Genomic DNA, 17,527 nt, shown 5'->3' on the forward strand with positions numbered 1-17,527 from the left:
GGGTCTTTTCTCCCCTTAAAGTGTATGTAAACCTCAAAAAAAAAATTGATGTCCTAATGTAGAGTATAAGATTTCCTATCATTTGAGGCCAGTCTTGCCACAAACAGTTAATCCAGCTCTGAGCAATCCTCTTTTATTGTTCAGTGAGATAAATCTTGACAAACAGAGAAAAACTTTGTCAAATCCTCCCCCTTGCTTTGAGTGACAGGTGATTTACATATCTCATGCACTAGCCTAAGAAACATGTATTATTTTTTAATTACCTCCCATTCCTTTCTTCTGCTGCTCTGCAAGGATTGGCTGTTCCACACCTCTCAGTTGCCGAATGTTGATGGGAAGTTTCAGCTCCTGTAAAGACAAGGTCCCCTGTACTGTCAGAATATTTCAAACTCAACCCCAGCCGGTAAGGCTGGAATCTCCACCACCCAGAGCAAGTGAAGGAAAGACTTTCCCCTATTTCTGTGCAGGATTGGATATAGACCATGTCAGAGAGGGCTCTGTCTGGCTGAACAAAAGCATTGGGTGATCCAAGGATTGGATTTTATTTGTTCCACATCATAAGTATGTTGGATTAAACAGGTCTGGAGTCAAACTGGGCAAAGTAAACTGCCTTAAAGGAGGCTACCATCAAGCCCAAACCCCTCATGTAGAAGAAAACTGAGAGTTGCTGTTTTGACCTGAAGATCATCATGTGAAACATTTCTCTGAGGAAGGAAGACTCTGGCTTGAGTTGTTTTCTTGATTAGACCTGGGTATTCCAGCTGGTGTAAGGGCTTAAGAGCATTTTTTAGAAATGTCAATTATCCTTCCAAAGGTTTGAAGGAACTGAATTAACCTCTGGACACAGGTATCTAAGGTTGTGAGTGAGAAGTTCTTCCGGGTAACTTGTGACATGAAAGCCCTGATAGTCTGAATGCTAGTGCTACCTTACAAGGAGGACATTGCACAACTAAAGGCTGACACCTCACACCTGGGCAACAGAGTGGAGTCTCTGGAGCAGAGATTTAAAGAGGCACTCCCTGTCATCTCCATGCTGCAGACTAAATGCATCACACAGGATCAGCAGATGGAAACTTTGTTCTGCCAGTTAGATGATGTGGAAAACCGCAGTCAGCAGGCGAATATCCGAATTAGGGGCCTGCCAGAAGCTACGGCCTCCAAGGATATTATCCCTACTCTAGTGGCCATATTTAAGGAAATATTAGAACTGCCTGCTACTGCCACTGTTGAGATCGATTGCACCCATAGGGCACTCAGACCCCCTTCTCGGGATGTGGACAATCCAAGGGACATCATATGTAAGCTACATAAATACACGCTTAAAGACCGCATTATGCAAAACATGCGTAGCAAACCTTACTTTGATTTTGATGGTGCACACTTATCCTTCTATCAAGGTATTTCCAGGCGCACCCTAGTGCAATGCATGGAATTCTGCCCCTTCCTGGCTGCTGTTTAAGAAGCCAGTCTGCCATGCTGATGAGGTTTTCCCTTTTTTCTTCAAGTGACCAAAGAGGGCAAATCGGTGACCTTATGCACCAAAGATGACCTTCTGCAGTTCTTATGCACTCTTGGATTGGATCCTGTAGACTTTCTGGACTGGAGAGGATGGAAAGATTTCCCAACCATCCGACCACCTCATCCATGGCTACTGCCAAACGCAGAAGTTGTAAAAAGGATCAGAAACGTCCTCCATCTGGTTCCTCACCAGGACCAGCTACCTCCAGAGACTGACAGGGCGAGCCTTCATGACTACATGGTTGAATCTTTTTTGTCATGGGGTGTCCTTGCTGATGCGTCTATGACCCCCCTGTGACACCCAGGTCCGGTCTTGATTTATTTAAAATATTGCAGAGACACCCTCCAGTGGAGTCTAGGGCTACCCATGATATGTGCAGACCCACCCAGATTCTGTTTTTTGTTTCTTGTAATTTATTGCTGATGCTGCCTAGGTATGAGCTCTGAATATACACTGGCCTTACCATGCCCGGCTTGAACCGCAGCCTGCAGGCAGTTATTATTGAAATAGAGATTCCTCTCTCTCCCTCCTTCACCTATGGCATCTCGATAGATAGGGTGGAAGGAGGCGGATATTCCTTAACTTACCCCCATGTTGGCACACGTTCCCCACATAGGCCCCAGTTTATTGGGTATAGATCCCTATTGGGACTCTGGGTCATTGCTTGAGACCTTTACCACTAGGAGGCAGGGCCTCGAGCGTGACCCATAGATGTTTAGAACGTTACTATGGTTTTTACCATATTGTTATATCTGTTATGTTTTTACTGATAACTTTACATGTTTTTTTTTTTTCTCCCTTTCCCCCCTCTCTTTTCTCCTTTTCTCCCAGGAGTGGCCTTCTACATCATCACCCACATCAACGCATGTGGCCTACAATGTCCGCGGCGTCTGTTCCCCAGGAAAACGTAGCAAGTTGTGGTAGAAACTAAAAAGGTCTGCGGCACAGGTGATTTTCTTGCAAGTGACCCATTTTATTGCCCATTCAATCCCTAAGCTACCCACTCACCTCTTCTGTCAGTGGCTCCTTAGCACTTCCCCAGTATCTAAATCTAGGGGGACAGTTATTGCAATCCACAAATCCTGCCCCTTTTAGCCTATTGGGAATAGAATAGATCCCCTGGGTAGATACGTTTTCCAGAAGGGCAGCATTGCTGGGCAATTGTATGCGTTTGCCACTATCTATGCCCCCAACACTAACCAACTCATAGATACAGCCCTGGAGCAATTGGCTGAATTTAAGGAGGGTCTCCTGGTCTTTGGGGGAGATTTCAGTGTTAGCCCTGACCCCTTACTTGACAGGACCCATACCAGAGTTTTGCACTCTTATGCTTTCCTCAAGCATTTTTGCAGGACCCTCCAGTCCCACCTTTTAATGGATAGCTGGAGAGTAATCCACCCCTCAGGTCAAGGTTTTAGTTGCTATTCCAAAGTACATGACGTATATACCCGCATAGACCATATTTACGTGGACCGCACTACCCTCGAGCTCCTGCAGGCAGCGTCCATTGGCAATATCACTATTTTGGATCATGCTCCGGTCACAATTGCTCTCACCCTGCCATCAGGCACCCATAGGGCATAGACATGAAGGCTGAACAAAAATCTGCTGGACAATACTGCAGTAATGGCAGGGGTAATGGACGTTATAACTCTTTCAAAGAATATACCATGAATGTCTTCGGTGAAGGCATTGTGTGGGAAAGTCATAAGGCAGTGGTCAAGGAGGAGTTGATCTCCTTGGGCTCAAAACTCAAGAAAGTGTGTTGGGCAGACTTTCAAAGAGTACTTGATGCCCTTCAAAAGTAGAACTCCAACATAAACATAGTGGAGACCCTGAGGCACTGAAGAAACTGACCGAACTGAGGGAGCTATTCTTGAGTTTGCTGGACCGCCAAGCCTGTAAACAGTTTAGATATCTGTCTCATAAATATTATGAACATGGAAATAAGTGCGGTCGTATGTTCGCAGGGGGCCTCCAGAAAAAGCATGGCTTACATACAAAAGCTTCATTCCTCCTCTGGAGAAATTATGGTACAGTCTTTAAAAATTGCCTTAGGGTTCCGGGATTACTACCCCAAATTATATAACTTAGACTCTGGTTTACCCCCCGATGCGCAGGTGACTAGATTGAAGGCCGTTCAGGAGGATTTAGCTTTGGCCGGTGTCCCTCCCCTTATATTCTACTCCCAGAGCACCAGTTAAGGTGAATTGATGCTACCTATCCAATTGACCCCCTCTTTAACAGATAGTTTTCAGACTGCCTTACCTTTCACCTGGGCTAAGTCTTCCATTAGATATTTGGGCATACAGCTAATGGATCGCTTTGATGCTCTACATGCTGCCAACTATGCCCTTTACTCGATGCGGTTAAGAGGGACCTTTCACAATGGACACAAGACTACTTATACATGGCTAGGACAGGTAAATATAATAAAAATGACCGTTCTGCCACGTATACTTTTCTTCCTACAGATGATACCGATACCCCTGCCCAAAAATGTCTTTATCCATTTGTCTAGTATGCTGTCCAGGTTTGTGTGGAATGAACGGAAACCCAGAATAGTCCTGAGAGTACTGAGGAGTCCAAAACATGTGGGTGGCTTGGGAATCTCAGACATACAGTGCTTTACCGGGCTATTGTCCTTCAGAGGATCCTCAGCTGGCGTTTTCATACTCATTCCAAGCTGTGGGTCTCCCTGGAGAAGTGTATGGTAGGCAGGAATTTATCATAAATACCATGGCTGCCCCGGGAACACAGGGGGTTGTCTGATACCACCTCCCCATTGATGGCCCACGCTCTTTTAGTTTGGGATCGGCTCAACCCAATTCTGAATTTATATACTAGTGCTAGACCTCCCTCTATCCCTGACTCACTTCCTCCTGCACATCCTTCCGATTCCAATCAGCAATACAAGAAGAGCACACTGCCGCATTTACTGAATGGAGTTCCTACCTGGGAGGAGTGGATTAGCATTGTGAGTGACATCTGGGAAGTGGAAGACTGGATAGTGACTTGTAGGGGTTCTCGGGACGCTTTGTCAGGGTCTGGACAACCTGGATGGAATATGTTTCCGGCCCTGGACACGTGTCCTCTAGTTTAGACATAGCTTTGTTGGAGTTAGCAGAACCATCCCTTTAAACCCGCATACTGCCAGGAACCTAGAGGGCCGAGAGATACTCCTCGCCACGAGGCAACTCTCCACATTCCTATAGGTCATCTATTTCAATCAGGAACCGGGTACTCGGCGTGGACATGACAAAGGCTTATCGCAAGATTACAGGTATGATTCAGTTGTCTCCTTTCTCCCCTTTCTTTACTATATTCTTTAGAAAATGTGTACATCCCGTTATGTGAATTATGGTTTATGTGTTATAGAACATGCAATAGATTGACATGCTGGCCCAGTGCCTCATCGCTGGAGGGGAGGCTCCGTCCCTTGAAGGTAGCACTATTTATCCCCTCAAGCGTTTAGCATTAGCCTCAGGTACCCCTGGCTTGTGTGGAGGGCCAAGGGAGGTTTGTTGGAGGCTATTTTGTCCCCAATCCCCTGGCACCTAGCGCTGGCTAGGTGACCCTGTATTCACTTTGAAATTATTCATAGCACCCGCTGGCTTAGCGCTAGCAGATGGGCTATCACACGGAGGCTCTTTTATACACATTTCTATATGCCTACAGATTATGTCCACCGTTGTTATTTTCACTAAGGCTGCATTCACACCTGAGTGTTTCCAAAGTCGCATGTTTTTACTGCAACTTTGCTGCCTTTTTACCGTGATTTTATTCAGGTCACCAATGTAAAAGGCAGAAAAACACCTGTATTCTGCCGCAAAGAAGCTTATGTTCTTTTTTGAGCTTAGGGCGTTTTTCAGGTGTTTTGTTTCAGGTGACAAAACGCTCAGATGTAAACAGGTGCCATTGAAATGAATGGGATTTTTCTTGTTGGACGTTTTTTTCTGGCGTTTTATGAGCTGAAAATGCTCAAATGTGAATGCAGCCTCAATCCCTAATGGGGAAAAGAACTTCGGCTACTTAGCAAAATATTCACCATTTTTTTTCCTCTCTTTTCTTTATTTGCTTCTAAAGGAACTGATATAACCAAAGCTTGTGCCTGAAGTTGGTGCATTGTGGTTATGAAATCTGTTTTCTTTCAGTCTGAAGTCTGAAAATTAAAAGGTAAAAAGTGAGGAGGGGGCAGAGATAGAAATTCTATTGTTTACCCCTTTGAAATGACAAATTGGACCCAGAGGTTTGGGACGTCCCAGTTCTAAACTGGCACAGCCACCAACAGACGTCCTCCCACACCTAAGAGTGAGAGTTCCCCTTCGTTCTGAGAAGGGCTACTTGGAATAGGAGTTTAGGCCTTGCGACGAAAGATGTAAATCATACTATAAAGGGGAAGGAAAATCCTCTGTGGTCGCTCCTCTACTCCACCACACTTTGACAGTGGACTGTACCTCAGCATTCTTGAGTCCAATGCAAGGCTATAGGCTCTACTTTGTTCTTGATGATGTCAGAAGAGCTGTCCCGCTGTAGTGCAGGGGAGGAGAGGCTGCAGGGACCGGTCTTATGTTCTATTCACACCCATGTGCTTTTTTCATGCTTTTTTGCTTTTGCAGAAACGCATGACATTATATTTAACATGTACATTTTGTGACACTCTGAGCAGCTACGTGTTAAAACTAATTTTAAAAGCTGCCAAGACCCAACATACTCCCTTTTAAAATGTGCAAATTTAATGCATTTTTGTGCCTCTGCATTTTTGGAAAGGATCAGGGACTTTTTTTTTAACGCAAAACCCTTTTTTTGTTCAATAGACTTCAGTGGAGAAGCTGCAGAAAAGCATATAGTGTGCTTTTTTTTACCACGATTTTGCTGTGATTAATCTGTCCAACAAAAAAACTGCAGTAAAATCACAGTAGCATAACGCAAAAAGCACAGCAAAAAGCACTGCAGAAACACATAAAAGCAACATGCATAGGTGTGAATAGAGCCTTACTGCCTTGTAGAAGATGTGTAAGTAATGCCGTGTACACACGATCAAACAATCCGGTGGAAAAGTCCGGTGGACTCAAGTCTGCCAGACAATCCGCCCGTGTGTAGGCTCCGGGGGACTTTTTTTTACCCAAAAGTCCAGCGGACTAAGATTGTAGTTTTGCACATCAATCTGTCCGCCAAACTCGCATTTCGGTGGACAATATGGCCGTGTGTGTGCTAGTCCGCGGTACTTTTTAAATGAACGGACTTTTCCCGCCCGGAGAAAAGTCTGCTCATTTTGAGCGTGGCTCCAGGTAGCCGGGACCAGCGAAGGAGATGTCGCTGGCCCTGTCACCTGGTATGGACTTAAAGCGGAATTCCCTATGCCGAAAAAACGGCATGGGGGTTCCCCCCTAGGACCATATCAGACCCTTATCCGAGCACGCTACCCGGGCGGCCAGGAAAGGGGTGGGGACAAGCGAGCGCCCCCCCCCCCCCCCCTCCTGAGCCATACCAGGCCGCCTGCCCTCAACATGGGGGGGGTGCCACCCCAAAGCACCTTGTCCCCATGTTGATGAGGACAAGGGCCTCTTCCCGGCAACCCTGGCCATTGGTTGTCGGGGTCTGCGGGCAGGGGGCTTATCAGAATCCGTTAGCCCCCTTTAATAAGGGGGCCCCCGGTCCCCCACCCTATGTGAATGAGTATGGGGTACAATGTACCCCTACCCATTCACCTGTGAAAAAATGTAAAAAAAAACACAACACACAAGGGTTAAAATAGTTTATTGCACAGCTCCGGGGGTCTTCTCGCCGGACTCCTCCGCTATATTCTGCTCTTTTACTAGCTCTTTTACTAGCGGAGGAGCCCGGGTTTCTTCTTCGCCGTCACCCTCTTCTTCCGACTTCGGGGGTCTTGTCCCCCTCTTCCGTGGTCTTGTCCCCCTCTTCGATTCTTCTTGCTGGGCCACCGCGCCTTCTTCTAGCTCTTTTACAAGCGGTGGCCTGGTCTTCTGTCGCCGCTGTCTTCTGGCCTTCTGTTCTTCTCTTTTTGAGCTGTTGCCTCGTTTCTGTCTCTGGTCACAATGACAGAGACGCGGCGTGCGAGACTTATATAGGGACATCGCCGGATGATGTCCCCGCCCATTATGATGTCACAGTCCCAGCATCCTCTGGGAAGAGAAGAACAGAAGGCCAGAAGACAGCGGCGACAGAAGACCGGGGCCCCCACATGTAAAAGAGCTAGAAGAAGGCGCGGTGGCCCTGCAAGAAGAACCGAAGAGGGGGACAAGACCCCCGAAGTCGGAAAAAGAGGGGGGCGGCGGTGAAGAAGAAAGCCGGGCTCCTCCGCTAGTAAAAGAGCAGAAGATAGCGGAGGAGTCCGGCGAGAAGACACCCCAAAGATGGAAGAAGACCCCCGGAGCTGTGCAATAAACTATTTTAACCCTTGTGTGTTGTGTTTTTTTACATTTTTTTCACAGGTGAATGGGTAGGGGTACATTGTACCCCATACTCATTCACATAGGGTGGGGGGCCAGGATCTGGGGGCCCCCTTATTAAACCACCCATGTTGAGGGCACGCGGCCTGGTACGGCTCAGGAGGTGGGGGGGTGCTCACTCGTCCCCACCCCCTTTCCTGGCCGCCCGGGTAGCGTGCTTAGATAAGGGTCTGATATGGCCCTAGGGGGGACTCCCACACCGTTTTTTCGGCGTAGGGAATTCCCCTTTAAGGCCATACCAGGTGACGGGGCCAGCGACACCTCCTTCGCTGGTTCCGGCTACCTGGAGCCGCGCTCAAAATGAACGGACTTTCTTCCGTGTGTGTGGGCGAGTCCGTTCATTTCAAAAGTATGGCGGATAGTCCGGCGGACTTAGTCCGCCGCAAAAGTGCCGTGTGTGGGCAGGTAGCTCGTTCGGAAAGTCCGGCGGTTTGTCCGCCAGACAAAGTCCGCCGGATAGTCTGATACGTGTGTACGCGGCATAAAAGTGATTTTTCTTTGCAGCCCCAAAGACCTAAATAAGCATTCAACCCTTGCAAGGGGTCAACTAAAAACCTGAGGATGTCTTTAGATTAAAACAAATTGTGCAGCTTTGACTAAAGTTAAATAATACCCATCCTATTGGTGTAGTAGGTCATTTATTGTACTTACCTCATGAAGCCTTATCTGAAGACTCCCAGGATATTGCTAAGAGAGGTTCAGCTATTAGACCCCTTTCACACTGGGGCCACCCTTAGTGGTTAATGGTAAAGCGCCACTGGATTTAGTAGCGCTTTACTGCAGATTAAGCGGCGCTTTTTGGCTGCTAGCAGTGCTCTTTTAACCCTAAAGAATGGGTTAAATACGCCCGTGTTGCGGCTCTTCCGAAGTGCTTTCCAGGCATCCATTGTAATGGACGGGAGTTCTGGGAGTGCCAAACCGTCCCAAAGATGCTGCTTGCAGAACTTTTTTCTAACGTCCTGTGAGCGCACCACCCCAGTCGAGCTTTCACATTCGGACGACATGGGAGGCAGGTTTCAGGTGCTTTTTCTAGCTCTAAAACTGCTTCTGTGTGAAAGGGGTCTTACTGTTCATCTTTAATATCACAGGAGTCAGTTCTTAAACTCTGAGCTGAGATATTGCATCAGGGGAGAGACAGAACATGTGAAGAGGTTTGAATCAGAAAAAGAGTCAATGCCTGTGATGATGAACAGCAATAGCTGGGCCCAGTGCTGGGACAAGGTCATCCAGCGCCCAGGGCAAAGATGCCAAACTGCGCCCCCCTTTCCCTTAGGGTTAGGGTCAGGGTGCCCCCTACCCCTGCAATAAACCATTGCGCCGGGGCAGCCATCCCTCCTGCCCACCCCTTGTCCCGGCCCTGGCTGGGCCTCTCTTGGCAAAGTCCCGTGAGTTTTTAGGTCAGTGTTCGTGAGTAAGGATGAGCTCAGGCGTGTTCACATGCTCCATGTGCAGAGCTCGCCAGGAAGTCGACGCAGCGCTACGCTAATCACAGGCAGTGAGACATTTCCCTGATGCACAGCTGCAGAGACCAGGCAATGCCTCACTGCCTGTGATTAGCGCAGCGCCAACTTCCTGGCGGGCTCTGCATGTGACATGCCTGAGCTCATCCTTATTCGTGAGGTATGCACTTGGCCTACACCTATAGCTAGGGCATTATTCAAATTTGGTCAAAGCTACTCAGTTTGTTCTCATCTAAAGATATCCTTTATCTGTATAGGCAGTTTTTTTTATTCATCTTAGCAGTCAAAAGTCGCAGGACAAGTTTCACAAGTGGAAACAGTGCTTTAGGCTGCATTTCCATGCAACTTTAGACGCATGAAAAGTCACAGCCCATTGATTTCAATGGCATCCATTCCCATCTATGCAACTGAAAGTTTCCACGACTTTGATTGGGGTCCTGCATTACTTTGATATGACTTTTGACGCATCTTTGATCCATAGACTGTAAAGTTGGATCAAAGCTGCACTCAAAGTCACATCAATGTCACACTCTAAATTGTGCGACTTTGGGGTTGCAAATAGCTGAAATGTAGCCTAAATGAAATAAAAGCCAGGTTCTGATACTCATTTTATATGCTACTTGCAGAAAAAGACATTACTATACCATACATAAAGTAATCCTATTCTGCTTTGCACGCCTCAACTTTTCCTGCTCACACACATCACAGCCCACTATCACACTGTACACCCATCACTGTCCTGACTTGTCTCGTTATCTAAGCCTACACACCGATCACGTGGCCTGAGCGCTCAGGAAAAGTAGGCGCTCTCCGAATGGTCGCTCTCAGTACACTGAGTAGACCGCAGACTGTATCGATCACCGGCAGTGTGGCTTTCAGTGCGCCTGCCCTGGCTGGACAACATGGCGGATGACAAGGTGAGTGCGGAGAAGCGGCTAGAGCTTCGTAAAACCCTATTAACTTTGTCTTTTACTAAATACTCTTTGAGGTGAAAGTCTTATCTGTTCACCAGAGTGGGGCATTGAGTGTGTTGTTCTAGTAAAGGGCTACAACATGGGTGATATAACTGTGCCCATGCACCTCTAGTTTGGGTGAAAGTTACCAAAGGGTGTAAATGTGCCAATAAAAAGCACCACAAGTGCCAGAAGGCATTTTTAATAATTTAGTTGCTTACATTTGGTTGTAAAAGCTTTATTTATTTATTTTTTAAATGTACCACTTCAATACCGAAGACTTTCATCCCCCCTTCCTGCCCAGACCAATTTTCAGCTGTTGGCACGCTCACACTTTGAATGACGATTACTCAGTCGTGCAACTCTGTACCCAAACAAAATTGTTATCATTTTTTTTTCACACAGAGCTTTCTTTTGGTGGTATTTAATCACAACTGTTTATTTTTTTGCTATATAAGTGAAAGAAAAGCAAAAAGTTTGAAATAAAAAAACTTCTTTTTTTGTTTCTATTATAAAATGTTGCAAATAAGTAATTTTTTGTTTATAAATCTTTGCCAAAATGTATGCTGCTACGCATCTTTGGCAAAAATAACCCAAATTAGTGGATACAATTTAGTCTGTGTGAGCCTAGGTTCACATTGATGTGATTTACACACAGCTGTTGCTGTGTTCTATCGAGAAATGCGCCCCCGATAGGTTTGCTCAGTAACAATATGATATGATCAGCTGGCGTGACGTCCACACAACACGTGTGCACATCGTCAGAGGCATTATCCGACGCTGTGCAAACAGCAGTGGGAGAATGTTCTTGTCAGATTCTGCCTTGCTGTTGTGGGGTGGGTTTTGCCTGTACTGAATGCCGTGTTTGTCTGTTGCACGGCAGGTTCAATGTGATAAATGGAAGGGCGGGTTAAAACGCACACAAAACCTGCCCTTCATCACATCCGCAACCTGCCCCGCAATAGCGAGCAAGAATCTGACAATTACATTCTCCCTCAGCGCTTAGCAGATCGTTGACTACTGCCTCCGATGATCTGTGCACATGCCATGTTGACATCACGCCAGCTGATCAACATATCACCTGGAGTGACGTTGGTTAGTGCGCATACCCATGGGGGTAATTTCTCCATAGAACACCGGCAATGGCACTGATTCCCAAAAGTAGTATCTGTACTACTTTTGGAGACTTAAGCCTCATACGCACGATCGAATTGTTGGCAGACAAAGCATCAGACTTTTGTCCAAAGGGCGTGTGCCTGGATTTTGTCTTGCATACTAACGCCACACAATCGTCTGCCAACAAACACGAACGTAGTGACGTACTATGAGGAATTTTGGCTCTTGAGTGCCACCCTTTGGGCACCTTCTGCTGATGTCTTGTTTGGTGAGCATTGATTCTGAGCATGTGTGTTTGTACTTTCAACTTTTGTGGCTGGACTTGTGTACACAGGATAAGAAAATCTGACAACAGACTGTTGTCTGTTGAAAATTTACTGGCCTGCCATCCAACATTTGTTGGCGGAAAATTGGCCAACAATTGTTTGATGGAGCGTGCTAACAGTTGGATTTTAGGCAAACAGTCTGTCGACCAAAATTTGATCGTGTGTCTATTTCAATAGACATCTGTGCAGGAACCCACACAGATGTCTCTAAAATCGCCCTCAAAGTCAGACTGACGTGTGGGTATTAAATTGTGCATGGTCAGCTGAACTCGCACAATTTCAATCCCGCAGCAGTGTTAACCTGATGAGCAGGTTAGAGTCTACAAGCTATGGTGCCAGTCATGGAAAATTTATCACACCTGATGTACTGATGGCCTATTTAATTTCTAGAGGGCTGGAAATGTCAGGACAGTATAAATGCCCCCTCCCCAAATGACCCCTTTTTGGAAAGTAGACAGTCCAAGGTATTTAGCAAGAGGCATGGCGAGTGTGTGGTGTTTTTTTTTATTTTTATTTTTTTTGTGCTAATTTTTTCCCACAATTCTTGGGAAAATAAAGAAATGAATTGTCATAAGTTATTTCCCACACACAATATATGCATATCTCCAATTACACCCCAAAATACATTTGGTGGCTACTCCCGAGTATGGCGATACCATATGTGTGCGATTTTTTTTCACAGCCTGGCCACATAGAGGTCAGGCATTCTAGGAGCATAAATTACATATATAATTTCCTGAAGACCTCTCACACTTTTGTGGAGCACCAGGCCAATGGAAACGCTCACAAAATTACCCTATTTTGCAAAGCAAATACCCCAACGTATATTCTTTGAGGCATGGGCTGGAGATAAGTACTCGGGTACTCTGATGGGCTGCAGATGGGTACTCTGTAGAGCTGATGTTTAATTGTTAAAAAATCGCAATCTGGCTTCAACCCCCCCCCCCCTCACGATCTTAATCTGGCATTTCCACAATTCTGTGTAACAAGTGCAGAGCCGTCAAAAAAAAAAAAAAAAAAAAAAAAAAAACTGGCAAATGTTTATCAACATTGCTGAGCAATTACTACAGTGCCTTGAAAAAAATATTCATACCCCTTGAAATTTTCCACATTTTGTCATGTTACATCCAAAAACATAGATGTATTTTATGTGATAGACCAACACAAAGTGGTACATAATTGTGAAGTAGAAGAGAAATGGTTTTCATTTTTTTTGTTTTGTTTTTTTACAAATAAATATGTGAAAAGTGTGGGGTACATTTGCATTCAGCCCCCTGAGTCAGTACTTTATAGAACCACCTTTCGCTGCAATTACAGCTGCAAGTCTTTTTGGGTATGTTTCTACCAGCACATCTAGAGAGTGCCATTTTTGCCCATTCTTTGCAAAATAGCTTAACCACTTCCCTCCCGGCCAATGCACATATACGGCCGGGTGGGAGCCGTCTACTCCTGATAGGACGTTCAGGAACGTCCATCAGGAGGAGCGGGATCGCGCGCGGGATCGCGCGCGTGCCCGCGCAGCGGCGCGATCCCGATGCGCCCGTGTCACCGGGACACGGCGCATCTCAGATCGGCAGGAGGGCTCTGTGATTGGCCCTCCTGATCACATGACGGCCGTGTCCAATCACGGCCTTCATGTGATGTAAACAAACAGCCGGTTGCTAGGCAATCGGCTCCTCCTCTCCTCACACAGAAGTCATCGCTGAGGAGAGGAGAGCAGATGGCTGCAACCGGCTGTTGATCAGTGAGTATGAGCTGTTTTTTTACAGCTTTTTACTCACTGATCTTCAGTGTAGTGTAAACACACAACACACCACACAGTGTAAACACAGTCCCCACATATGTCCCCATAACACACATGTCCCTAATAATAAAAACATGTCCCCCACATATGTCCCACTAAAATCACTTGTCCCAATGATTATGTGCACACATATGTACGTGATCACCTGCACACATATGTACATGATCATTTGCGTACATATGTCCGTGATCACACAAACCAATTATTATACACTTAACGGATTTTTTTTTACCAAAAACATGTAGCAGAATACATTTTGGCTTAAATTTATGACAAAATTTGATTTTATTGGATTTATTTTAAAATAGAAAAAAGAAAATATTGTTTTTTTTCCAAATTTCCACTTTTTTGCGCTTATATCGCAAAAAAAAAAAAACGGAGTCGTGAATAAATACCACCAAAATAAATCTCTATTTGTGCGAACAAAATGATAAAAATTTCATTTGGGTACAGTGTAGCATGACCACGCAATTGTCACTGAAAGCGCTAGAGCGATGAAAGCTGAAAATTGGGCTGGGAAGGAAGGGGGCGAAAGTGCCCTGTATTGTAGTGGTTAAAGTAAGACTAAAGGTTCCTTTTTTTTTTTTTTTTTTTTTTTTTTTTTTTTTTAAACAAAAGTGTCATACATATAATGCTCCTCCCCGCATTAGATAACCCCCTGGGAGAAGCGCTCTCCTTGGGGGTTACCTTGCGGGTGCGCTCCCAAGTCCAGAATTTGGCCAATGGCTGCGCTGCTATCAACCTATCCAGTCAGCCGCTGAGAACCCCCTAGCCGATGGACAGTGCGTTTGGGTTCAGGTAAGTAAAACGGGGGGGGGGGGGGGGACCGGTCACTGCCAGGTGTTTTTTCACCTTAATGCAAACACTTACCTTTACAATCCCTTTAAGCTCTGTCAGATTGGATGGAGAGCATCTGTGAACAGTAATTTTCAGTCTTGCCACAGATTTTCAATTGGATTTAAAGAGGAGCTGCACCTTAAAATATATTAAAAGTCAGCAGCTACAAATACTTCAGCTGCTGACTTTTAATAAATGGACACTTACCTGTCATAGGGTCCAGCGATGTCGGCAGCAGATGAGCAATGAACAGGAACAAACTCTGGACTGCCGCACTCTTGAAAAAAAAAAAAACTCCTTTCTTTATTTTAAAAGATTCACATCAAAAAACAAAGAACACATAGCTATGAATAAGGAGTTTTTTTCAAGAGTGCAGCAGTCCAGAGTTTGTTCCTGTTCATTGCTATTAGCAGTTGCCAGCACCTATGGCTTCCAAACCGAGAGGGAGGTTCACCATCTGTGTGTGTGTTCCTGGAGCTGTGAGATTCCCCCCTTCTTTATATTTCAACAGCAGATGACGAGCAATCGCTCGTCTCTCCGCTGCCCCCACCGCCATCCTCTGTCAGGGAATTGTGGGAAGTGAAGCGTTTCCCAGAACACAACGGGGGGGGTGGGGTGGGGCATATGCGGCTAGCTATTCCCAGAAGTGGGTGCAGATACCTAGATTATACAGGTATCTGCACCCCCCTCCCCCCTGAAAGGTGCCAATTGTGCCACCGGAGGGGGGCCGGGCGTTCTGATGAGCAGAACTTCCACTTTAAGTCTGAGCTTTGCCTGGGCCATTCTAACACATGAACATGCTTTGATCTAAACCATTCCATTGTAGCTCTAGCTGTATGTCTAGGGTTGTCTCAAGTCTTTTGCAGACTCTAAAGCCTCGTACACACGATTGGATTTTCCACAGACAAAGCATCAGACTTTTGTCTGAAGGGTGTGTGCCGTGAACTTGTCTTGCATAAAAACGGTACACAATTGTCTGCCAACAAACACAAACCTAGTGACTTACTACGAGCCAATAAAGAGGAAATTCAGTTGTCAGGCGCAACCCTTTGGGATCCTTCTGCTAATTTAATGTTGGTAGAAGTTTGAGTGATGATTCTTGGCCTTGGAGTTATTGCTTTGACCCAAGTCCAGTCCAGGAACAGGAGGAGGAGGATTTCTTGGACCAAAAATTGATTTCTTTATTTAATCGTGACCAATTATGTCATATGCCTTTGCTGCAGGGGCTCCAGGAGAATAATCCAGATGATTTTTGGAATTATCTCCGGGTGACGGACCCCTGCTTTCACTAACTCTTGGCATTGTTGGCCCCCTATATTAAGAAGCAGGACACATGCATGAGGCTTTATTTTATTTTTTGGTTGAATGATTTGATTTGTTATATTTTTGGATGCATAGAATGCACTTTTTGCTTAAGTTCTATTGGCAGATAGCATGACTAATTTTCTTTTCTCTTATATTCACCGACTGACACAGCTCCTCTCTGTAACTAAATGGGTTGTATAGCTTGCCATTAGGAGAACTAGGCAAAATTGTTACACAATACTCAGAACTTTAGTCCCGCCCCAGGGGGCGGAACCTATGCTATCAACCCTCCCCACTGCTCCCAGCAGATTCATGTTTTATTTTGCCTAGGAACCCCACGGGCCCTCTTGGTCCATGTTTTTGCTGCAGGTTTGATGTTTTTTGCTCAAGATAGAAGATCCCAGGATATTTCATCAACTGCCGGCTGGGTGACAGGCTGGTTAATGATTATCCTTGTAGTCTCCCCAGTCCGGCCATCGAGCTTGAGCAGGCCGCAGCTAAGGCTCGGCAGGCCACGACATGCCTTAGCTCCAGAGGTGGTCGGTGAGCTTCAATGCTCCTGGGTATACATATGACTGGGCTACTGATGTCCTGATCACAGTATACCGGGCCAACAGCTATCCTGTAACTGCGCAGGAGTAGGTCTGTGATGGAATGCCTCCCAGCTCTTCAGGACTGGTAAGTACGGCTCTCCCTGCTTCGGTGGGGTGAGCAGCTGGGCATTCCCTGGGGGGTCGATTCGGGGGCCATCTCACCTCCCTATCTTCTCTCCCAAGTCCCTTTCTCCCCTCTGAGGGGTGTGGCTGCATGCGCTGCGGGCTGTGTGTGTGTTCGCTGGATTCTCACCTGTGGGGGCTCTGTGCGGCTGGCATAGGTCCTGGTCCCGGTCTGGGGGGGTCCCAAAAACGTCTGTGGAGGTTGTTCTGGCTGTGGGCAGGCAGCATGGCACTGTCCGGCGGCCATCTTGGATGTGGGAAAGCCTGTATTCCCCTGGTGAGCTTCAGCAGCCATCTTCCTTAGGATCTCCTATTAGTTTCATTGACGGCCATTTTCTTGAAGCCTGAGCGCTCTTTTCGCCGCTGTTCTATTGTGGCAGCATTACATGTGCTCTCACTTGCAGTTTCCTGTGTCCACTGTGTGTACAGGACGCTGGATGGCTCCTTGCTGAATGCTGAAGCTAGCTCTGCAGAACGTTTCACCGCTGTTATAACCAGCTGTTGCTGACACAGTTTTTCTCCTCTCTGCAACTGGAACCTCCTAGGGACTGCAGGCACTGCTGGTGGCATTCACAGAACACCCCAGGGTGGTGAGTCTAGCGCTAAGTACCCCCCCCACCCGGCGGCAGCAGGAGGGTGGGACCATCACTGTCCTAAGTCCCCTTGCAGGTGGCAGACAGGCTAGGATCAGCATGGCTTCAGAAACTGGTGTTTCTTCCCCCGAAATCCAGGCTATAGCAACCGGGTCACCTGCGGATAGCGCCGTGCGCATGGCCACCCTGATGGTGGTCCTTGACTCTTTTGTTAAGATAGAAGCGGCGCGTGGAAGGAAAGGTGCATGTAAGAGGCCGCTGACCCCCCGTCCTCTGGGGAGAGCTTCGATGCAGACTCGGGCCCTGCTGCGGCTGGAGACCCCTGCTCTGACCTATCAGACAAGGCTGACCAGGACCATTCGGACAGTGGGGATGATTCCCTGTCCGGGTGTGACAAAGCGCTTGTTGGAGGACTTATCACAGCT

At 46.6% G+C, this 17,527-nt stretch overlaps 1 protein-coding gene across 1 annotated transcript in view; it reads left to right on the forward strand.

Annotated features, from left to right (window-relative positions):
- Nucleotides 1-10,236: 10,236 nt before the first annotated feature.
- Nucleotides 10,237-17,527, forward strand: part of LOC143964416 (SLC35A4 upstream open reading frame protein) — a 36,519-nt gene continuing 29,228 nt past the window's right edge. Inside the window, exon 1 of the mRNA XM_077474132.1 lies at nt 10,237-10,369. Coding sequence (XP_077330258.1) covers nt 10,355-10,369 — 15 coding nt within the window. The 5' untranslated portion in view covers nt 10,237-10,354. The remainder of the gene's footprint in view (nt 10,370-17,527) is intronic.

This window comes from Lithobates pipiens, unplaced genomic scaffold (genome assembly GCF_037356315.1).
Source record: "Lithobates pipiens isolate NorthernLeopardFrog02 unplaced genomic scaffold, aLitPip1_a1.2 Scaffold_8, whole genome shotgun sequence".
Classification (NCBI taxonomy): Eukaryota; Metazoa; Chordata; class Amphibia; order Anura; family Ranidae; genus Lithobates; species Lithobates pipiens.